Source organism: Spodoptera frugiperda, chromosome 26, assembly GCF_023101765.2.
Source record: "Spodoptera frugiperda isolate SF20-4 chromosome 26, AGI-APGP_CSIRO_Sfru_2.0, whole genome shotgun sequence".
NCBI lineage: Eukaryota > Metazoa > Arthropoda > Insecta > Lepidoptera > Noctuidae > Spodoptera > Spodoptera frugiperda.
In genome coordinates this window covers 12248547-12274078 of record NC_064237.1, presented here as the reverse complement: position 1 = coordinate 12274078, position 25532 = coordinate 12248547, and the positions used below count along the sequence as shown (strand labels likewise).

Genomic DNA, 25532 nt, shown 5'->3' with positions numbered 1-25532 from the left:
CACAAGACTAACATAGTAATATTATGTCTATCATAACATATCATGAGTGCCTTTACAAACATACAAATTAATTATTATAACGCTTTCCTCACGTAGGTTTGACGCTTGACGAGGAACTCGTATAACCGCGTCGTGTTGCGGAATGGTGTGCAGCCTCTAGCCATGCTAGTGTTTACAGTTACGTGAATAAGCTGATAACATGATAATTAATTTAGTATGTTGTCGTCGTCACGCCTTTTAATCCCCGAAGGGGTAGGCAGAGGTGCACTTTATGGCATATACCGGGCACATTTCTAGACTCCGTGCTACCACTGAGAATTTTTTTGAAAAACCGAAAAAAGCTCAGTAATAAGAGACCCCTTGCCCGGCAATTGCACTGACAAACACGCGGCCAACGAGGCAGTTAATTTAGTATGTCTCACGAAAATTTTACATAATTATACATCAGACCCAGTTTTTGAAAAGTTATTATTGGAACACTCAAAGAATTATTATCCGTGCGGGAGTCAGATAGAACTCACAACACATTATACATAACCAATCACTAAACCATAGTGCCAACAGTGCAGTCAAAGTTAAAGCAAACTTTACTACACCCAAACTTTACTTACTTACTATACGAGTTATATCCGGAGCTGCGTTATTCGGAGGTGCGGACTAATAAACTTTCCCCGCTCAAAAAAAAAATCTATGCGAGTAAATAAGCATTATACTAATATTAGTACTTCTACTAGTAAACAGGTTGCGTTGTATTTAATTTTGTGAGTGAGGTTACCGGAGTCCCATTTACCCCACTCCCCAATTTTCTTAAACCCCGAACCTCAAATTCCTAACCCCTAAAAGGCCGGCAACGCACTTGTAACGCCCTAGGTGCTTCGAATGTCCATGGGCGGTGGCGATTGCTTACAATCAAGTGATCCGTTTACTCATTTACCGGCTTATACCATAAAAAAAGAATACAATAATGAGTACAACAGGTCCTAGCTTGTTTCATCCAACAAGATTAACTCTATAACTCGTCCTAGCAACTATCTACACGACAACACTTTTCCTATGCAAACTAATAAGCGAGAGATCAAATGAAAATAGAGTCTGGAACTCGATCGTAATCCTTGGCTAGCCACGGTCAGCGATTGGACAGAAACTAGGTCATACAGTTCATTCAACCCAGTTCCATCAATTCATTCATTCATACAAATATAAATAATGCTTTCCAATAATTCTTAGCAATATCACGTTCAGTTAAAGGACGAACGTGTTATTTCATTGTTTTGTTTGCAAACAACTTCTGACTGTATTGAAATAGATTTTATTGGTTGAAATAAAATAAATATTATTGATATTCCAAACCTGGAATTTTGACCGGTAAAATAGACGATAAAGCCTCAGCCATAATTTGCATAAATTATTTAAAAGTAGTGGGTGTTACATTAATATTAAACGCTCCCCTACTTAACCTTTCAAGGAACAATAGGCGTTATGTGATAAACAAATAAAGTAATGTTTACACTGACTCGTATTACTTTAATCTGATAGAGGCTTTGAAATCAAATATACGAAACAAACACTTGTGGCATTCATTGAATTGAAATTCGCTACGAGATTACTACGGCGTAGCGCTCGTAGCTACTATGTGCTACGGCGTAGCGACTCACGTAGTATTGCTAACTTTGAAGCCGTGACTGAAAGTTTGAATAGAAAATATAATAACTTATGAATGCAGTGCAAGGCAAACATTTATGCTTTTATCTCTCTCTATCTTCAATGTCTTTTCTATTTATCTCTTTCTGTTTTTCTGTCTTCATATTTTAACGTGATCATATTTTATTCCCCTGAAAACTGAGTGAGCCACGTGTAACGAAACCTTGACTACGTTTCGGAGAAAAGCTTAAATGTGTGATAGTATTTATCTTTCCAAGTTATAGTATCCATACAAAACCAAGACAAAATATATTTCCTTTTAATATTGGTTTTTGCTAGAAATATCATTTTATATTGATTCGTTTGACTGATTTTGTCAAGATTTAGTGCTACAAATGTTATTTGATATTATTTCTAGGCTTTTATGTAGAATCACTCAAAGGATAAATATTTGCGGTTTAAAAGTTATTCCAGTGTAGATAAGGATTCGTTAAAAAATTGGTTTTTGCTAGAAATACTTGCTACTGATTTTGTCAAGATTTAGTGCTACAAATGTTATTTGATATTATTTCTAGGCTTTTATGTAGAATCACTCAAAGGATAAATATTTGCGGTTTAAAAGTTATTCCAGTGTAGATAAGGATTCGTTAAAAAATACTTGCTACTAGTACCTGTACATTACGGATGTCATGCCACTATACAATGTATACGCACTTTTCACCGCATCCCGTGTAATAGTGGGTGAGCCTATTATCATATACACAGGTACTGGGCACAATTCTAGACTCGGTGATACTTCTGAGAAATTTTCGAAACACCGAAAAAAGTAGTACTTTGCCCGACCCGGGAATCAAACGCCAAGACCCCTTGCTCGGCAGTCGCACTTGCGACCGCTCAGCCAACGAGGCAGTCTCAGTCTTTTCTTCTTTCAGCGTAAAACGTCTTTGTTACGTTAAAAGTATTCTTAGCACTACATATACAGGAGGTTCACTCTACTGGAAAGTAACAAAACACAATGTGTTTGATATCAATGAAAGCATAGATTGACATCTATACTGACCTATACTTATTATACTCTTTGATACGGACTTTAACAATGACAGCGAACATTTATATTTTTTCTTGGATTATCTGCATTTTTTATATTATGAAGAAATAATTAAATAATTTAAGTTAATTCAGGGCAAGAGAAGCATGAACATTTAATTGCTGATTCTCTTTTTGTTTTAGGTTAGTAACCATTTCTTTAGTTATGTTTTGTTGGAAAAACTAATTATTATATTTTACAAATAAAGCTCTTTTTGTTTTAGACGAATCACATATTTGTTTTTTTTTTGCTTAAAGAACCAATCTAAATATTATATCAATTTCCTAGCTTAGGAAACAATACATCAACTTTGATAACAGATAATCTGTCAAACAATCTGATGGATACGGTACGGAAATAGGCCATCGGTATATCGTACTCACTACCTGTATCATACTACAGTTATTTTTATGATTTAAGGGTTAAATGCATATTTGTCTCAATTATTATCATCATTTTTGTTGATAATCTCATGTCATTGGTAATAACGTAAGGTAACGCTTTTTGTTCCAGGGTTAAGCAGAGGTGCACATTACGCCTACTTTTAAACTTTTGTGTTATAAGTCCCATGTAGTTGGGGGTGGGCCTATGGCCATATACTAGAAACAATTATAGGCTTCGAGGTTAAAATTAAAAAAAAATCTACAAGAATCACTAAAAATATTTAAAAAATTAACCAAAAATAACAATTTTTTGTGTGATCAATTAAATCGTTGTTCCGGTCTGCGTCTCATGTGCATGTGAATTGGTTTGTTTGTAAACGCACCTACAGAGTGGCAACATAACAAATACAGTTCACATCGACAATATCAAAGAATGTTAACTGGATGCAATAGCTACTACATAATATTTCCTAAGTTTTAAATCCAATTAAACTTTTTCTGACAAGGAGTTAAGAACAGAAATCCCTGTTCAAGTGACACTTAATTTTGAACATTATTCTTATAAGAATGAAGTACCTATCAACTTACTTTACATTTTTTACAAACTTGTTTTCTGTAGGTAAGCACCGCTTTTTATAATACAATACCATCGGTCATATTTTTTTCTAAATAATAATTATCCTTTATTTTAAAAGTACTTACCCGTAATGTGGATTAGTCGGGAATGAAGGCGTGAGTCTCAGTACAGCGCGGAACGCCAACACATCGTTGCTAGTATTCTGGCCAAGATCGAGATGTTCTGTGAACAAAATGAAACATTAAGAAAATATAACAGATATAGAATACAATAGATATAGAATTTGATGTGTACTTTTATAAAAGTCTAACTGCAATCAAACTGTTATACAGTCAAAACACAGACTAAATTCAATCCTGTTACTTAAAATGAACAGTAGCAGCGCGACAATCGCTGCGTCGTGTGTCGCGGAATGCTGCTCATGAATATGAGCCTCTAGCATGGCTTGAAACTAGTCGAATTCCTCGTCAAACCGTTACGTGAGTAAGCCGATAACATAATAATTAACTTAAAACGAACTTTAAACTTACCAGCATGTGTGATGGCAGCAGTGCTGGGGTCGTAGATCTCATCATCCACCGCCACTATCGCGTACTCCCCAGCAGTGAGGAGACCACGACGCTGCATGACCTTCACGAAGTCCACCAGCGCGATATGTTCGCCCAAGAACACGTAGACTGTGGACAAAAACATGAAACATAATTATTATGAAATAGGAATTGTGTCATTGCTCTAGCGATTGCAAAGTGTAATCATTTATCCAGTGCAACACTTCCCCAAAGGGGTAGGCGGAGTTGCACATTACGGCACGTGATGCTGCGATACAATATACACCCACTTTTCACCATTTGTGTTATAAGTCCCATGAATTAGAGGATGAGCTTATTACCATATACTGGGCACAATTGTCTAGCAGTCGCACTTGCGACCACTCAAACAACGAGGTAGTCCTTTTTCCCAAAATGAATACCGTACGGTACTTGTTTTATATGAAAATACTGAAGCAAACAATGCTTTGAAGTAGTCTCACGGTTTTATTAAATCAGTAACAATGTCTTAGATATTAAGTAATTCAAATGTCAGCTGAGACTTTCGCTATTCTTTGTTCCTTAGTACTAAAGAAAATTAAATTATATTAAAGAATTAAAAAGGTTAAACAGAGAGGAGTGGAAGGAGGGTATGGATGCTTTTGCCCGGCAGTGAGACGATGATGATTAAAATCAAATCAAATCAATCAATTTAAAGATAAGAATATTATATCAGAAATAGTATTTCAACCAAAATTCCAATTAAATCCTATAATTTGAAAGTCTTGTGGCACCCTTATATTGGTCAATTAACAAGCCTATACCCACACTGCTGTATAAAAATGTATCTACCTGCGGACTACCTACCGGGTTTACCGGGGCTCCGGCTCGGAGGAGTAGGAACGGGGTGGTTTTTAGTCAGTAAGAGTCTCACACTCCCTCTCGCTTCGCCCAAGGCGGGAGAAGCCATTGGATGATTTTCCCCCCCTCAAAAAAAAAGTATAAAAATGTATATCGATTTATTTAACCTTCCTTCCAATATTTTTATTTTCCAATATTTATTAGATTTGATTAAAATTGTGAGGAAAACGGCCACATTTTTACATCAGTCACCAGAACTAATGCTTTCAAGCCCGAGTGAGTGCCAATGGAATATAATATTTATTATGTCCGGAGGGATTGAGGAGCCACATCAGATTTTTTAAATCTGATTTCAATATTATTTAGCAGCAAGGTAGCTGATTTTGCAGCACGAATTCTAGATTTAGCAGCAAGATATATAACTAGATATATTAATGCAAAAGTGGCTCCTCAATCTAAACGTTTAAATTGAGGAGCCACCTATAACTCGTTAAGTAATAGATGAATATTTTTGAAAATTTTGTATCATTTAGCAGCAATTTTGCATATTACCGTCTACAAATTTCGTTTCTGTGGCGCTAAAATGTAAGAAAATACAATACTTTTAGTATGGCTCCTCTATCTAAATTTAACAGGTGAATTTCTACTGGATATGAGCGATCAATTATTATATTCGACATAATGATCATTTAGTAGGTGTTGTGTTTGTTTTTGCAGTATAGGAATAAAATAGTAAAACAGAGTAAATTTTGTAGATGAACGCATTTTCTTTGGCTCCTCAATCCTGACGTTCTAATTATATATGTTTGACTGTACCCACCTGAGATGACAACGGAATCTAAAGCCAGAGATACTAGCATTTAGCAGAAATGTCTGCTAAATATATCTGCACAGTTCAGCAATGTATTTAATTTAGATTCTGAAAAAACAATACTTAACTATTTTCTTGTAAATTCAGCGTGTAGGGTGACCACAGTTTGAGGGTATCTACAAATTATTATTTCTCTTACCAACCGACAATAATATTTATTTAACAAAGTGTTCATTAGCAGTGAAGTATTCTCGTTTGTATATTCACGTAGAAAATAAATACTTTAGCATGTGTTGTGTCTTACACGAAAGCTAAAATTCTTCTGACAATAAAATGTAATGACAAATAATGTAAAATTTTCTCATCATTGACAACCTAGTCAAATTCAAAACGTTCAATTCTTCTCCCGTGTCACAACGCAGCCTGCCAGTGTGTGTCAACATCTAGCCTGCCAGGTGCATGTGATGAAACCTCATTGCTACAGTCTCCCCCTCTAACCTGAGCGAACGTCCCCGCGATCAGGTTAGTTCTTGCGTGGTCTACCCCTCCTACGTTTCTTTCAGCCGACGTGAGGAGGTGACTGGCGTACTCTATAGGTCGCTCGTCGGTCCCCTCCCCCTGGAGTAATGCCGCTCCTAAAGCCTAACTGCTACTGTCAGTTCTGAGTACGAAAGGTTTCGTTTACAATTAGAGACCTAAATCTACACAAAAACACTTCTGCACGTTTGTCTTTTTGTTCCTAACTGAACATTTCGGCGTCTGACAGTGATGAGAAGTCGAATTCTTGGCTGTCACTAAACGGGTCTGTGTACGGGTAGTGTACGAGGACACAGTTGAAGTCCATCGGGGCTCCGCACCCGCCCAACAACTTCCGAATCTTAGTCTCGGAGTCAACATGGAGCGAAGTCGGAGCACGGCGTCCTTCCAGGTGGCTGCGGGCGCCGCGCCACCACACGGTGGCATCGCCCTCTAACAGCATCGGGAGTCCCCGCAGCGCGTGATCGTCACTCACGTCCGCACAGCACACTCCTTGTATACCTGGACCGCGTCGATGAAGGCTTCTAGTACCTCCGGTTTTTGAGAAGTACTGGTGAACCTCGTGGTACACTTTGCGAAGTTCCAGGACGAACTCATCTTGAGAAGTCCGGTGAACCCCGCGGTACACTTGGCGAAGTCCCAGGACGAACTCTTCTTGAGAAGTCCGGTGAACCCCGCGGTACACTTGGCGAAGTCCCAGGACGAACTCTTCTTGAGAAGTCCGGTGAACCCCGCGGTACACTTGGCGAAGTCCCAGGACGAACTCTTCTTGAGAAGTCCGGTGAACCCCGCGGTACACTTGGCGAAGTTCCAGGACGAACTCTTCTTGAGAAGTCCGGTGAACCCCGCGGTACACTTGGCGAAGTTCCAGGACGAACTCTTCTTGAGAAGTCCGGTGAACCCCGCGGTACACTTGGCGAAGTCCCAGGACGAACTCTTCTTGAGAAGTCCGGTGAACCCCGCGGTACACTTGGCGAAGTCCCAGGACGAACTCTTCTTGAGAAGTCCGGTGAACCTCGCGGTACACTTGGCGAAGTCCCAGGACGAACTCTTCTTGAGAAGTCCGGTGAACCTCGCGGGAACCCCGCGGAATATTTAGTGATGTTCAGCGACGGTGACGATGGTGACTGCCATGAGGCGCCGGCGTTTCGACCGCGTTTCGTCGGCGCAACGACCGCAGCGTCTCTATTGGGCACCTAGTCGTATCCGCCTGCATTATGCCGGCACGGTCAGACGAGGCGCTGTGACAAGTTCGGGGGCCCGTACAGGACTCTGCTCCGTAGCTTCGTCGTCTGCCGTCGTCTGCCTCCGTAGCCTAGTTCGGGGCATGGTCGGCCCTACTAGCTGGGCGCCAATTTAGCATGTGTTGTGTCTTACACGAAAGCTAAAATTCTTCTGACAATAAAATGTAATGACAAATAATGTAAAATTTTCTCATCATTGACAACCTAGTCAAATTCAAAACGTTCAATTCTTCTCCCGTGTCACAACGCAGCCTGCCAGTGTGTGTCAACATCTAGCCTGCCAGGTGCATGTGATGAAACCTCATTGCTACAATACTTAATTTGGATTTCCTATAAATATAAAGTTAATCATCACGTTTGTGTCATCATAGTTGAATTGTGGGGATATTAATATGTGCAATATTGTGCAGTGATTGATAATTTAAGTGCAGTATGATATCCTGTTTTCAATGTAAGTACATTTTGTGCCGACTATTGCTATTATTTATATTTATTTATTTAATACGCAGTTATTATTTATATTTATTTATTTATTTAATAACCAGTTATGAAAATATAAATTTAACAAATTACTTATCTTGGTTTCATTTACGAGTATATATGGTCACCCTACACGCTGAATTTACAAGAAAATAGTTAAGTATTGTTTTTTCAGAATCTAAATTAAATACATTGCTGAACTGTGCAGATATATTTAGCAGACATTTCTGCTAAATGCTAGTATCTCTGGCTTTAGATTCCGTTGTCATCTCAGGTGGGTACAGTCAAACATATATAATTAGAACGTCAGGATTGAGGAGCCAAAGAAAATGCGTTCATCTACAAAATTTACTCTGTTTTACTATTTTATTCCTATACTGCAAAAACAAACACAACACCTACTAAATGATCATTATGTCGAATATAATAATTGATCGCTCATATCCAGTAGAAATTCACCTGTTAAATTTAGATAGAGGAGCCATACTAAAAGTATTGTATTTTCTTACATTTTAGCGCCACAGAAGCGAAATTTGTAGACGGTAATATGCAAAATTGCTGCTAAATGATACAAAATTTTCAAAAATATTCATCTATTACTTAACGAGTTATAGGTGACTCCTCAATTTAAACGTTTAGATTGAGGAGCCACTTTTGCATTAATATATCTAGTTATATATCTTGCTGCTAAATCTATAATTCGTGCTGCAAAATCAGCTTCCTTGCTGCTAAATAATGGTAAAATCAGATTTTAAAAATCTGATGTGGCTCCTCAATCCATACGGACATTATTTATTCCTATTTATTTTATGGATTATTTTCATTTGTTATTTCTAAGTCCGTGATTAAATTATGAACGTTTTTGGTGGAGTATATCAAGCGTGATTGTCTTAGATGTATCACATAGCAACAGCAAAAAGCTTTATATCCTACCAAGTACACTTTTCCTTAGTAACAGCAAGTCTACATAAAATAAAGTTACGCCATACAAACTTCGATTGTAGTAGCACGGCCTCACAGAAAATCGAGGTAAAACTACGCTTTACACAAGCGTAGTGAAGTTACCAGAGGCCCAATTACCCTCAATTTCCCAAATCCCCAACAAGCCTAAAATTCCTAAGCGCCCAAAAACCAGCAACGCACTTGCTACGCTTCTGGTGTTCAGGTGTCAATTGGTGGTGCCGATTGCTTACCAATATCCGTGATGGTGATCCGTGGTTTACCGACTTATCACAAAACAACCCTCAATTGTCACTAATTATGTTATGAGCCCCTGTTTCCGAGACAAAATATTTTAGAAACGCAGAATTCCACACAATACTTTGTTCGACTCGTGAATAAATCTCGAGAACTCTTGCGTTGTACCCAAAAAGAGGACAGTTGTCTTACAATTTCATTATAATAGACACCATAATTATTTTATGTAACTTTTTATTCTCATAAATCAACGAAAGAAAACTTATACATAATATACTAACTGCAAAGATACAAGAATTCTCATACGTAACGTAATATGAACGCCATAAATATAAATTGTAACTAGGTCACGTTCTCAACTCATCTCTCTAAAAATAACATGTCGTAATGTTAGATTTATGTTAAAGTCATAATTTCAACCTTGATCTTCTATGACTGTTTCATTCGTTAAGCTGTCTCAAGAGTAACAGCAGAGAAAGGTGCTGCGGTTTCGATCATAGGATAGACAAAAGTTTTTTGTAATAACTCGAGTCTGGCATTCTACTCGGTGTAACGACAATATATGGTCTCCTGTCACGTGTCACGGTATTTATAACTAGCTAAAAATGAGTGCTACATAAAATAAAAAAAGATGTGGTTTAATACGCTCTCTTCTCATTCTTGAAAGTGCGGCTTTGAAAGTACCAACGACAAGTACCAATGTGACTTTTTTCGAGCTATATTTACTTTTTTAGTTAAGATTATTTTAGTTACCACTGATAAACGGTGGTTAACGTCGTGAGGAAATCTGGGCTTAATGAAATTGACGACGCGATTTAAGCATGCGTTGTGATTAATACTCAAACTTTCTCCGTGCGAGAAGAGGCCTTTGGTCAGCAGTGACCACTTAGGCTGTTGATGAATGTTCGCCTTTGCGTACCCAAAAGGTACCCGAATTTAAAGACAAGATATTATGTTTATGTACCACCTACTGCTACTGTTACCCGTGACTTTCCAGACAGCAGCCCATATAAATTTTACTATAACATCTCTCCGTTGCATCGTGAACGTAACACAAACAAACAAACACATTCGCATTTATAATATAAGGATTTTATTAGTTTCCTATTAGGTCAAGTAAAGTGGGTCACGTACATATAATATGCCTCCATTAATGCACTCACGTCAGGCCTTACTGGGTAAGAGTATAATGTAAATAACCTACTGAAAATTCAATCGTGCAGAAAATACTATTATAATCTTTATAGAGACGGTGAAAGCGTACATCAAAGAATTATAGAGCGTTGACTGCAACGGGCAGCTTTAAAGTGCAGCTATGTAATTGTTATTCCGGAAAATGTCTTTTGTGATTTATAAAAAATAATCTTTCTTTATAGCTTTCGCTGTATAACTCTGTTCTAGAGTTTGAAAACCTACATTAGGTATTTTTGTTAGTGAAGATCAAGTAATTCTTATTTTGAGTAAAGTCAGGTAGGCAGAGGTGCACCTGCACATAATGGCACTGTGCAGCCCAGTGTTTGGTTTATTGCCATATACTTATACAACAGCCCTGTCTCAAGCTTCCCAATGCCTGTTCTCCAACAAGCCTGAAATTTCTAACTCCCAAAAGGCCGGCAAACCACTTGTAACGCCTCTGGTGTTTCAAGTGTCCATGTGCGGCGGCGATTGCTAACCGACTTATAACATAAAATATATATATGTAAGAACGTAGTTACCTACTCTACTAATTGTGATTTTTATTTACAAAAAAACATTCACACAGTCTGTTTATTACTTGTTCTGAGAATTTGACATAATACTTCCTAAAGGATATAAGCATCACGCTACTGTCACATTACACTACAATTTTTGTGTGGGTGGCGGACAAGCCTATTGTGTTGTAGTTAATTATTTATATGACTGGCATATTTATAAACTGCCTAAATGGTCGTGGCGACCCAATTAGCAAATACAAATATTATGATACACACTGTGTCATGCCTTTTTAATTAATAGACATATGTATATTAAAAAGGATTTTTTATGAAACACGCCGGTAAATACTTGAAACACCAGAGACGTTACAAGTGCGATGCCGGCTTTTTGGGGGTTAGGAATTTAAGGGTTGTTGTTCGAGAATCGAGGTTTGGGAAGATTGGAAAGGGGGGAATTGGGCCTCCGGTAACCTCACTCACACAACGAAACACAACGCAAGTATAGTTTCACGTCGGTTTTCTGTGAGGCTGTGGATAAAGATAAGTATGACTGACAGAGACCTCCTTAAAATATTTCACTATACAGTCTCAACAATCTTTAAATATCTAACACACAAAAGACTGGTAACGCCTCTGGTGTTCTGGTACCCGTGGGCGACGACGATTGCCTCTCATCAGGTGATTACGTCTGCTCGTTCATCATAAAAAACAAAACCTAGAAATGAAAACCTTTGAGATTCTTTGCTTGGTAGCCGCACCTGGCCCATTCAAAGTATTCCTAAAACAAGACCTTTCCTTAAGACCTCCACCTCCACCTCTATGTAGAAATATTTGCCCTGGGTTACAACTCACAACCTCATATAAATAATAGCATTAGAATTAAAAAATAAAACAAGTAATTGTAACAACTGCCGATCTTTAATAATAAAACGTAGAAAAATATTTAAATATTAGGTATATTTATGCCATAATTTGCACCTCTGCTTACCCCTTCGGGAATAAAAGGTGTGACAATACGTTAATATTTATAAAGCAGGCTTGTAGGAAAAATATCCTAATGTATACCATAATATCACGCCAATGTTTCTAAGAAGGCGTAGGCGAAGTAAAGGAATACACCCACAACTCTATTTGCGTTATGAGATTCATGAAATATTGAGTAGCCAATCGCTAGAAACAGATAGTTCAAAAGAGTTATAAAGATTATATTGGTTTTAGATAGTCGTCGTTTCTTGAGAACTTTTCCCGGTATTATTACATAGACCCATCATCTTCACCAACTGATAGACGTCCTACGATGAACTAAGAATCCCACTTAATTTAGTACTGATAACAATCCTAAACTTGCATTCAATTCATAACATAACATCAACAGACTATAAGTGGCCCAAAGTCTCTTCTTATACGAAGAAGGTTTGAGCATTAATCACTACGATTACTCAATGCAAAATAAAAATTATAAGCCAAGGTTTCCTTACGATTTTATATTTCACCGTTTTCCAGTATTTAAAGTGGTATCTAAATAATAATCTTAGAAAGTACATGCATATAGATTGGTAGTAGGGAAAAAGCAAATTGCATTCTAGAAAGTCGTACGCAATACAAAGCGAATTGAAACAAGTTGCACTTTGTAGAGTCACACCATTTTGTTTTGTGCCGCGGGCACTAGAAAATAGTAGTAGCGTTATACGCACTAGGTAGCTTTAGTTAGCGGTTAGAATTGAGCGTAACATGTTTTACAAAGTGGCTAGTGTTTATACCAGAATAGTATTCTGTGTGGTTCTGTATACAATCGCTTCCACATGGACACCAAACGCAGAATTAAAAAAGCAATTTGACAATCATAAAACTGCATTAAAGCTGCAAGCAACTATTTGTGTGGTAACAAATTATTATTTCGGTCTGAAAAGGAAAAGAAACCTGAGACACACGCATTGATTTTCCGCCATTAAAAATAACCATAGCTACCCCTGCTTTAAATTTCATCCTGAACCAAAACTTTTTATCATACCTAATCCGAACTCTATACCAAAGAGGTTAAAGAAGCCATATTGGAAAATACGACCACTAGTTCTGTAAGTCAATATCAAAGTCAAAGTCAATCTATTTCAAGTGAAAGCCAGTAAAGATTAAAACAGAAATAAATATAAAAGTATCGTAGCTTCGTATCGAGATTTCTTATCGAATTTTAAATTGAAGTTCAAGTTCATACTTTTCATGGAATTTTCATGAAATTGAAGTGTTGAAAGGGCAAAAATATTTAATCGAAATATTTCAGTGTCGAGCCGTGATAAATGTTGTTTATTTTGTTAAATTGAAATGACTTATTGAAATTATAAAATTGTGAAAATATTCCCAATAAATTGATCTCTAGTGGGTATATGTGCAGAAGGTTAATTTTGTACAAAACTTATACATACTGCAATACATAGGACGATGGACGTTAGTCACTTTCAATTGGCTGATCTGAAGTCGATGGGTGGAGCCTATAATTAGCAGTTACCTGAGCCTCGTCTAGACATAGTGGTTACATCCAGATTTATTATAAATCTTTATTGCCACATGCAGAATGGCTTCTTCCCAATCCCCGAACTTCCTATGAAAATATCCTTATTAATATGTCGTGGGAGGATTCTCTACGTGGAATGTACCAATTTGAAATTATATGCCGATAACTACTGGATAACTCTGATCTCTAGTCACATATCAAAAGTTTTTTGGTGGTTGTATAATGATGAACAATGAAATTTTGACAATTAGGAAGTTAGTCCGTTTTTAAAAACGTTGTGATGTGTGCAAAATTCACTAATATACCACTTATATCTCCTTGATCCTCACCTAAAGCTTAGACTAAGTACCTATGTTCCTATGTTCCTTTTGGTTGAATTAAAATTTGTCCATTTTTATTATTTTGTCATTCTCTGTTGGTTTACTGCATTCGTCTGTTGTATGAGCCCTGACCTACGAGCCATGGTTTAAACAAGGCGTCAACGAGTGTCATGACTCCGATACCACTGAATTCAAGTGCAAGGTCATCCCACGTCGCAGCAAATTAATTGCCCACAGCTTAATTAAATTTTATATTTTTGTGGGAGGAGAGAGAATATTCGAGTAATATTCGAATATCTTTTTTTTACCAATAGGACATTTTAAAACTTAATACATGTGCGCTTAGTTTAAATCAGAGAGACTCATCATCGTTGATTGGATAGTGAAAAAATATTTGGGCACCTAGAATTGCTTGAACTGACAACTTATGTTAGAGTTTCGATATAGCAGTTCTATCCGATCCAATCTAAAGATTGGACTCGATGTGTAGGTCAAAGTTAAAGTATTTATTTCATAGTCACATATAGGCACTTTTAAATCAACAAAACCAAATTGTCCATCAGTATGTTCGTCACTATGACCATGACTAAGGGTGCTTGTCCATAAGAGATGTGATATGCTAAGTTGCTGTGGATGCGATTAGCTATCACTAATCATATTCATTCGTAAACATAGCATAGTACTGGTTGAAAAGGACTCAGCTACACTATATTTTTATATGTATGGAAAAATACGTGCTGTGGATGTGTTAATGGCTTCCCTACTATCGATACATAGTATACACGAGCTGCGCATCTTCTCCGTACAGCTACATAGCTTATTATCAGTGGAAACGGTCACATAGTTTCACAGCATAGCTATTATATCTTCGTATCAGTGGGAACGGTCACATATTTTCATATCTACGTAGCATAGTTACCTAGCACATTTCTTGTGGAAAAATACCCTAAAGCCATGACCATGACTCGACAACTCCTGCTATGGTTACACTCATCAACCAATGAAAAAAAAACCTAAACGATGTACTTCAGTTCAGACCAATTTGGCCATGTCTAGACATCTAGATTAGACTGTAAATGTATTTTACGTGATGCCACTGATATTTGCCCTATATGACCTAAAACCTAAACCATATGCGACCTATTTAATAAAGTTTCCTTTGAATTTCTTACTGTAATAACTGTCAAAGGTTTGTATGACAGCGGGGATCAATAGCTTTATTCGTTACTTGGAGCTCGCTGTAGGAAATTAGTGAGGATTATCCATAAATATATATCTGCTGTCGGAAAATGTTCTTGGATAATTTATCTCATCGTACCACAGTGCCTTTTATTAATGAAAGGGGTAGACTGAAGTATTGGGCAGATTTTTAAATATCCCTTGTTATAAGGGTTCAGGTTATCACCATATATCGGTCACTATCTTAGACATCATGAAATCATGATTATTACCTTCTAAAAGCACAAACTCTCAAATATTACTTTGCCCAACCCGTTAATTGAACTTGATGTACTTTGCTTGGCAGCCGCGCTTGTAGCCATTTTACCTACGGAACAGCCACTTAATTTGAACCGAACCCGAGACCCTGCCTATACTTAGTAAGTATTTTACTGTCTCTGGACAAACAAGATAGTGGAAAAACCGTCTTCCATAATTTGTGTCGGCAGCCCGTATTAGATTTTCTCGGAAGTAAGATTGAATTGTTGGTATATTGACCTTGCGGGGTGCAAGGTTACCGGTTGGATGGGTCACGGGCGACGAATTAATGGCACTTCTCTATTTTATTAGAGTTCACTGCGTCCGCACTAGGTTTTCTGACTGGCGTTGGGAGTTTTTGAAAGTGATAGAACACGTGTTGTGAAAGAGTGCTAGGTTTAGATTTTTTCTCCAAAAAACTAGGCCTCTTTTGAAGGTTTCCCGTCAATAAAAAAATAAAAAAGGTCTAGATTATGAGGTCGTGTTTTGTTTTTATGTTACAGCGTTACGTAGGTAGGTTCTTAACCTCTTCATATTGGATATGAGGCATCAAAAGAAATTCAAATGAAATATGTATTTGAAAATGGTTTCAATAATTTCGAAGATAATATATATCAAATTGTATACAACTTTTTATTGACCTAAGTGGATAATCAGATATCCTACATACATACAAATTATGTAATACATAATTCCAAATTACGTGCTATCACAGAAAATTTCAGGAATCGAAAAAAATCTAATATACAATGTCTACCTTCATAATACCGATGACACCCACACAACAGGTAAAACCCTTCACAATTACGTTTCTAAAACACGACACACAACATCAAATAAAATCCCTCAACATTCAAACGACCGTGAAACCGAATTAAGTTTAAATCCATTCATTTTATTTGTAATGGCATTAAAATGGGATTAATTTTTCATATTCTAAATTCAGAATTTCTGGGAGACTGAAAATGTTTAAGAACATAATTTGGGAAAATATTATAATTTGTTGCATGTATCGAACACAGAATGTTGTGGTTTATGGTTAGGAATAGAATTATTAAAATCAGGTTTATTTAAAGTTGATTTGGAATTGAGAAGCATGGCAGAAATGGAGGAGACCTATGGCTAGCAGTAAACAAACCTTTTATTTTTTGAGAGGGGAAATTCATCCAATCAATTCCCCCGCCTTAGGCGAGGCGAGAGGGAGTATCAGACTCTTACTGATTAAAAACCACCCCGTTCCTACTCCTGCTTTTCAAATCGGAGGCCCGGTAACCCGCCAGGTAATCCACAGCTGTGGAGTGCGCGAACATGGACTGACATTATGATTAGACCAACAGAACGTAGCAACAGTAAATATGACTTACGACTGTACTTACTTCTAGTTTTATGATAAGTTTGGTCCACAATTCTTTCCATGTCAGAGATCAGGCGTGGGATGTAATCAGCGAACCGATGCTCAGCGGTGATCACCATGCCATTAGACTGGGCTAATTCCTGGGAACAAAACGAAACAATTCAATAATAGGTATAGAAGGTTGAATGAGCGTTTGAAATAATAATTGAAATGTTTTTACCCTACTCCAGTATTTTCTCCTGTGTCGTGGGTTTGTTTACAAACATACAATTTGATTTACAAATGACACCCAAACTCGGATCAACTCTTTGTGGGTCACACAAAGAGTTGTTCCGCGTGAGCTCCAGTTGCCCAGTCACTTGTAAAAACGTTGTTACTCCTAATTCTCGTTTCTCAAAAAGATTTTCACGATAATTTTATACATGACCTCGTAAAGCCCGTAAAAAGATGATCTAACAGGAGTTAATGTACTCTAATAATGGGTAACGACCTGTTAACTTAATAGCGTAGTTAAATTTTACTATTTCCTGACAAACAGACACCTATTATAGTGAAATGTTAGTTTCTTAAACACATTTGCTGCGTCTCTGAATAGTTCTTACATTACATTACATATTGAAATTCAATTTAAATCTGTTTTGCGTTCAACATTAAAGAAAGAAAGCACGAAATAATCCCTCAGATAAATTTATTCAGGTATTCAGTCTCAGTAGAGTTCCAAAAAATATTATTTCAAGCACCTTTTTAATAAACTCAGACTCTTCGCCTTTAATAATGTCACCTCGTTATCACGAAGATATAATTTGAAAATAAATAAACAGATAATTTTTCGAAGAAACATTATCAAAATGTGCTATTTCTAGAAATAAAAAATATAAGAAAATTCTAAAGGCGTCAGGGCTATTGCTAAGGTATTTTCTCGCAGATAGCTGACGATAACACAGCAACAAGAATCTAGATCATGAAGATGATATTGTGTTATCATGCCAAGGTTACACCATTGTACAAGAAATTAATCGACTACAAAAGAAATTTCTAAGACTTTAAACGATATTGTATGGTTCCTTGGTAGTCTGTATAGTAAATGGCCTACATTTTGTAAATTAATTCGTTGAACAATAATTTAACATCATGCCTATAGTTTGTATAACATCAAGAAAGTCACTTTCCAACTTATATGACTTACGGTAAAGGTTTATGATCTTATGATTGTACTTAGAACTTACACCTCAAGAACAAAAATTCACATCACTAACTTGTAACTCACATAACTTTAAATATTGTAAAAGAGGCATGCTACAACACGAATATTGTGAAAGAACCTCGACCGGAGTGATACCTCACAAAAAACCGTGAAACAACAAAAATTATGTGATGTGCCAGGCAGATTGTCTGCGAAAGATTGTCTATGCATTTGCCACTCCTCTACACGACGCGAGAGGCAATGGATGCTGGTTGCTTACCATCAGGTCATCTACTCCCTATTTCATAACAAACCCACTTCACTGACATAAAACTCACCTTAATAGCGTCCAATTGCTGAGCCGCAGCCGTCAGGTCATCACCAGCTACTATAGCGAACTTGGACCAGCCGAATGCCTTCAGGAGTGCCACCACTGACTTGCTGGCTTTGTAGGCTGGAGGCAAGGTCCTAGCGAAGGTGGCTCCAAGACCAGAACCCTTCTCGAATGAGCCGTGAGCGCCAGCACATTTCTGTCAAACAAAAGTCGGTGGTTATATTATATAATACATTTATATCTATACTTATATATAAAGTTGAAGAGTTTGTTTGTTTGGATACTAGTTTGATTTAGTCTGAATTCAATTTTCAATATTCTTTTGCATAAAACCTGGTCATGTAACCTTGCTCAATTTTTACTAATAAATAATATGGCTATAAAACTTATCACGCCAATGTTTGTAATATAAATATGAATGGAAAATTAACGCCCTTTATATATTTTTATTTATTGGGGACTATAAATACTAATGTAACTCTATCAAATTACATAATAATATTGTATGTAAAAAGTACTAGCTAGTAAGTTATATAAGCAACAACCTGTGAGAGTCTGCTGCAGGACTATTAGCTTCCTCTACATCTTGCCATCCCGCGTGTAAGAAGTTCAGGTTTAACAGAGAGCTTTACGGCCCGGTCTCTTTCAAAAACTAAGCCCTTATTAAACACAGATAGATTTATAACACCCACATAAAGAGCAGGGGTGGTGATAAATGTATATTACTCTACCGTTATCTAAGTCTATGAAATAATATATTGTTGTATCTAACAACTTTAAGCGTGGGCCGACTTGAAACAATGGTTGCGTTTTATTTCATTGTCTCCCAATCTTCCCAATGGTTGCCCAACAACCCTTAAATTCCCAACCCCCAAAATAACAATGTTGAATCTATTTTCCTTCTGACCTAAATATCCTAAATTCTAGGTTATTATACAATGTATACAAATTTAGACTTCGAGGCCAAATTAACAGTTCGGTACTAAATAGTTGAAGCCAAGAATTTATACAACCTTCCCAACATATTTAATGAGATGTGGTTCAACGGTAAAACATACAAAGTTTCACACGTTTCCTCTATGCAATGTATATAAAAGTATGTTTTTCGTTCATCTAAGTTTAAATCTGTGCAAAAAGTAAAATCCATTGATAAATCAGCTTCTATATAAACAAGTATCCGTAATCGACATTAGTAAAGTTTCGTATTTATAGTACAGCAGTAGGTTTATTGTGATTATGTATATCACGCTATTTTACACTATTGGCACTTTCACATTATAATATTATAATGTAAAAGTTTGACATGTTTCTGGACGGATATATCACGCTGAAACTACTGAATAGATTTTGAGGAAAATTGTGTACACAGACACAGACAGGATATGAGCAGAGTTGGGTGATATATTTTTTATTCTACAGGAACACAAAGCCACTGGGCATTCATTAAGCTCTAATTTGTCTCTTTACACGAACAAGGTATACCCAAGTATACATAATAACACGACTGGCTAAATATGTTTATTTAACACGTATAATTAGGGAATTACCAACATGATGTTATTTCATGTCACTTAAAAGGGTCACCAGAGTTCAAAACACAATGAACATTTCAAATTAATTTATTACATCAACCTACAAGCATTATCCCTGACATTTCTCAGAAACATTGGCTACGAGAGGCTACGCCGTAGGCATTTTCGTAGCGACTGTCTACGGCGTAGACGTGTAAAGGTTACAGGGTCGATTGGTGTGAAGACACCTACACCATGTATTAATTAATGAGGTTTTGTTTACTGCCTACAACTGCTTTGTTGGTACTTGCAGGTGTGACTGTGGTTCCGAGTTCGAGTTCTGAGTCTAGAAATTTCTCATTGATAATACGATTTTTTTACTTACTGTATATGACAATAAGTTCAGTGGTTGTGGTGGACTTGTCACAAAAATAGGCTCACCTTTATTTAACCTAAGACTCATAACATAAGTAGTGAAAAGTGGGTAGTCACAACATTAGAACGTGGGACGTTCAGTATGTATGTGTATTAGCCAACCAACAAAATACGTGAAGTAATAAAAGTAAATGGTTTTTAAATAAGGATTATTTTTGTTTAACTCGAGGTCCTATTTCCAAGGGCCTGCTTGAAATGTAAAGAGGTCGTTGTTCCCAATCCAATGGATGGATTGTTTTACAAAAATGTAATCTTAACAAAGGAATTATACGACAGGACAATTGTACTTATTATTGTTCGAAAAAAAAAAAAAATAAACGAGGAAATTTTTGTGTGCCCTGGATTTAATTAATTCTGAAACATTAGCTTCTTGTCCGTTTGATCTAACGATGATGTGACGACAAATAGTTCTCCAACTATTCACTATGGCAACATAACAATGGAAAATCTGACTCGGCTGACTGATTAAACCTTGTCAAAAGTTTTGATTAGAACTCATTGTGTAAGAAACTTACAAAGGAATACATAACTCCTTTTATTCCTTGAAGGAGTAGACAGAAATCTTTATTTTAGATCACCCTTCACGGATTGCTTCAAGCAGTTGAGACCGACTGCCTGAAGCCGCGCGGTGAGCTATAGTCATTTATTCGTTTTTTTGAGGGGGGGGGGAGGAGTCATCCAGTGACTTCTCCCGCCTTGGTTGAGTCGAAAGAGAGTGTCAGACTCTTACTGATCAAAAACCGCTTTCGAGCCGGAGCCCCAATAACCGGAGACTAGGTTACTTAGCTGGTTTATCGGGGCAGGGCGGGGGCAGCTCCGATATTACCTAGCTTAAGATAGTAATCATATTAGAAAATGTTCGTTCGTTCGTTCCTACTCTTGTTTTTCGAGCCGGAGCCCTGGTAACCCACAGCTCCGGGTCACTGACATATACATATAATGCGTCTTGTTTTATACAACAAACGCTCTATGTCCCTTTCATCCCTTTAGCAATATAAACTCGATTAATATAGAACAGAAGTTATAACATCACCACTAACTACTTCACCGTTAATTAGATATTTCAATCCCAAGAGATGTGAGGGTTTATTACAACCCTACTCTAGTGTAACTCACTGAGACGAAACAATTTTACTAACCAGGGCAGGGTCGATCCAAATTTAGATTAGTATTGAGAAAAAACATGTTTTTTTTTCTTTAATCGTTGCTCCGCACTACGATTTTCGCCCGTGTCGTAAGTGTGTTTAAAAACATACAATTTCACATAAAGATGACACTTAGACCGGGATCAACAATTTGTATATCACATAAAGAATTGCTCTTTGGGGAAATCGAACCCGCTACCCGTCGCACGGTAAATGGTTGCCCAGCCAGCTTAATATACACAATTTTTATTATGTATCTATTCAATTTATTCATCGTATTATACTTGACAAGAGGTTTTTGGGATTTAGACTGAAAATTTCTAAATTTCCTAAAAATAATTAATCTCACTCGTAATGATCACTCAACCGCTAAAGCAAGACTTTATGTTACACCAATTAAAAATAAAAAACATACAATCATTCATAGATATGGAATGTATGGAAATAGAAAGACCCATTTTCGGCATAAAAGCTGGTACAAATTAGAGGGTACACACTATATACACTATGTATATTAGAGAGTACACAGAGTCAAAGCCGATGCCATTTGTGCAACGTTGTCAGTTATTTCGATACGATACAACTGGGTCCGAATTATTTGCTTGACCGCACAAAAAACTACGTCAATTTATCTAAGGAATTTGGCCATATAGTTTCGGATAAAAACGACTTACTTAAATTTATGAAGGAATTCATTAAAACCTTTTTAGTGAAAAATTTAAAAATAAATTTAAATTTTCTGAATATCGTATAAAAGCAAGTAGGTACCGTATAAGTAAAGGTGAAGCGGGTTGTAATTCGCGGTCATTTAAATAGATTTTATAAATAAATTATCACAACACAATAAGCATTTTTTATCTAGCAGCATTTCATTTCTATACATAAAAATGAATTACTGTTCGTAAGTCTCGCTATAACTTGAGAACGCTAGACAGATTTGGCAAATTTTGGTCTTGAATTTTTTTGTGGAAGTTTAGGGAAGGTTTAAAAGGTGAGAAAAATAATTTATGGCAGTTCGAAGTTTGCCGGGTCAGCTAGTGTTTGTATATTATTTTGATAATATAATAATTGTACTCTTAGTTAGAATTTCTTTTTCATTTTCTAAATCAGTCGTGAAATAGATAAAAAAGTGTTCTTTTTTTTATGTTAAATGGGCCGACGTTTGGCCGCTATTTCGCCTGATGGTAATAAATAATGTTCATTTTAATACTATGCAAACTTAAACAGCTATTATCTAATTGCCTTTTCCAAGAACACATTATGAGAACTGGATTTAAACATTTAATTTATATTGTGGATAAGTGCCTTTTAATGCTTGTCATCGTTACGTATCGTTAATCAAAATGTATATTTTATTAACTTTCCAAATGTTACGTGATGAGACGTCACAAAATTCTAACATAAAGTAATTGCATTCATTGTGATTGATCCCATACATCATAACAGTCGTCCTTTATGCTCCAGAATGCTATTAATGTATTATTCACTTTTTTAAGGGAGTATAATAAAATTACAATTTAGTTTTTGTTATTTTATAACTTTAAAAGCTTTTTTAGCTTTCTTCCATAATTTAATTTTCTATATTTTTATAATAACTATCGTGAGACATACTAAATTAACTAAAAATCACGGTTTACTCAGACGCGGCGACGTCGCGCGAACAGTACCTCTGTGACTCGAAACTAGTAGATGCCAAATCATAGATGTATTTACAGACACATAAGGATAAAAAACGAACATTATCATCTCCAAACCCCGAGCAACGATGACAGATGACATAAAGAACTGTTCGGTTGGCTGGGCAATCAGCTGCCGCGTAGCGTGTGGCGGGCTCGATTCCCGTACGGAGCAACTGTTTGTGTCATCCACAAATTCTTTTTTTGGATCTGGGTGTCATATGTAAGCGAACTTATATGTTAGTAGACGCAGCCACGGCCAAAATGTGGGGGGCAACCAATGTTTAAAAAAAAGAAAATTGCGTCGCAGCCTGTTGCCCCGCCACTAGACCAATTGAGCTGTCCATAATTATTCAACTATATACATACATTAAAACTACAACACAGACAAAAAGAGACACTAATTTGTATGTTCAATTTTACAGAATAGGCTGTACTAATTAATATAATATTAATTGCATGTACTTGCATTAGTTAGTAACATTATTAATTTGACAGTTATGAAATGAATTTTCCAATAGAACTATCATAATATTGTTTATTTATTCATATTGTGGCGGTTAACCAGTAAACATATTTAGGATAGCTACCCTAGTACACAGAAAACTAATTATGTATTGATTCAATAAATATCATATGAGCCTAAGTATACATAATTGCTGATTCTGTGTAATTTATATTCTGTAATATGTACTGTTCAACGTTTCTCAAATATTGGGATGCCAACACGTCTGGAATGGAAGTATGAGGGAATACTAAGAACCCAATGATAATTTTAATAAAAGTGATTGTTATATTTGTGTGCATTGAACACAAAGAGATGCATTAGGAAGTAATCGTTGGCTGCACAGTTGACGCGGTGACTATAAGCAACTGGCTGCCTGATATGTATGATGCTCAAATTGTTGCTTCGGCTCTAGGTGTGATGTGCAAACTTGAATGTTTGTAAACGCACCCACGATATAGAAGACAATCCTAGGGTGGGGCAACGTTTAAAAATAAAAACTGAATTGAAATTAAAACATTATTAGGTAAATGAAACAAAACTCTATCAAGCAATAATGTAATAAAAAAATATACAAACTGTATATGTAAGAACATAAACAGTTGAACTTAATACCTTTTCCTTAATAATGTCACAATATTTAAACATAAAATCAGGTCACGGAATAAAAAAGGTTGAGGAACGCTGTTTTCAGAACAATGGTCTGGTTTATTTTCCTTCCTGTATTCATCACGTTGAAGGTACAGGGAAATGGCTCAATGCGAATTGAATAGGACATTCGTTCTGGAGTATTAAATTTAACAAAGCAACACACCTGGTTTTTCCCTGAAAGAGATTTGGGGCACAAACCCATTTTTTTTTCTTTAAAAAAAACGTTGCCCCACATTAGGATTTTCTCCTGTGTCGTGGGTGTGTTTACAAACATAAAAGTTCACATACACATGACAACCAGACCCGAAACAACAATTTGTGGATCACTCAAAGAGTTGCTCCGTGCGGGAATCGAACCCGTTACCCGTTGCGTGGCAGCCAGTTGCCCAGCCACCGCACCAACCGTGCAGTCATTTTGATACTCGTTTCGGATAAAATGTAACAAGAACTAAGCCTACTTTAAACATCTTCAATTAGGTAATGAAAAATCTGATTCTTCTACTATACTGAGATGCTCATTAAAACAACGTTAATAGCTATACTATATATATACTATTAATTGATATTAAAAAAGAGGTTATTTGGTAAGGTTACTTGAAATAAATACTTAGTTATTTCAAATAACCAAAAACTAAACTTCTTGTAAAGCATATCTGGCTATTCTCTCATTATAAGTTAATTCGTCAGTCTAAATCTATAAAAAACTAGCAAACCCGGCGAACTCCGTTTCGCCACCAATAATTTTCAACTGTAAATTTAAAAAAAATCCTGAATTTTCTTTGCTATAAACCTCACGGAGCCCGAGCCCTTCCCAACGAATGCAAAACCATGGAAATCGGTTCGTGCGTTCTGGAGTTATAGCGTCAGGAAGGAAAACCCGACTTATTTTTATATAATAGATAAGATAGGAGGTATAATAATAACTCAAATTTTTTTTTTGTCAATGCAAAGATATTGTTTATTCATGTTTTATTATGTACACATTTAAGTAGCCTAGGTTTTATATATTTTAAGTAATATGCGTACAGTCTTATTACACAATGGTAATTTCTTACTTAATATTTTTACTAAACAAACATGAAGAGGTACTACTTACATGTGATATCATGGGCAGGTTCCACGCAGCAGCCAGCTTAGCCTCAGTGTGGCAGGTGCCGTCGGGGCCGAAGAACGCGACCACTCCAAGGTCACGCATCTGTGTCATTACCCTGTGCCAAGAGAAAGGTCGCTTGTAATAAATTCTTTGACGTAGAAAACGTACTTTGACTTACATTGATGTACGTGTAAAGAAAGTAAATTAATATAATTTATCTTTTTTAACACGGTCCACGTTGAAATTATTTAGTTTTTGAATGCATTTATTTATAAACAATAATTATCTTGTTTGTGATTAG

The 25532-nt window shown here is 36.5% G+C and overlaps 1 protein-coding gene and 1 long non-coding RNA gene across 3 annotated transcripts in view; both read right to left on the bottom strand.

Moving 5' to 3' along the window:
* Nucleotides 1–25532, bottom strand: part of LOC118264490 (guanylate cyclase 32E) — a 133200-nt gene that overhangs the window by 59274 nt on the left and 48394 nt on the right. For both annotated transcript variants that reach the window (XM_050704863.1, XM_035577011.2), the window contains exons 4-8: nucleotides 25235–25346; nucleotides 18220–18411; nucleotides 16721–16838; nucleotides 4219–4365; nucleotides 3814–3910 (exon numbers count right to left, since the gene is read on the bottom strand). In XM_050704863.1, the coding sequence (XP_050560820.1) occupies nucleotides 3814–3910; nucleotides 4219–4365; nucleotides 16721–16838; nucleotides 18220–18411; nucleotides 25235–25346 (666 nt within the window). The remainder of the gene's footprint in view (nucleotides 1–3813; nucleotides 3911–4218; nucleotides 4366–16720; nucleotides 16839–18219; nucleotides 18412–25234; nucleotides 25347–25532) is intronic.
* LOC126912500 (uncharacterized) lies at nucleotides 7028–7988 on the bottom strand. Its single transcript, XR_007707232.1, has 2 exons — nucleotides 7497–7988; nucleotides 7028–7439 (listed from the first exon to the last, which is right to left on the bottom strand). It is a non-coding gene; the product is annotated as an uncharacterized LOC126912500 (long non-coding RNA).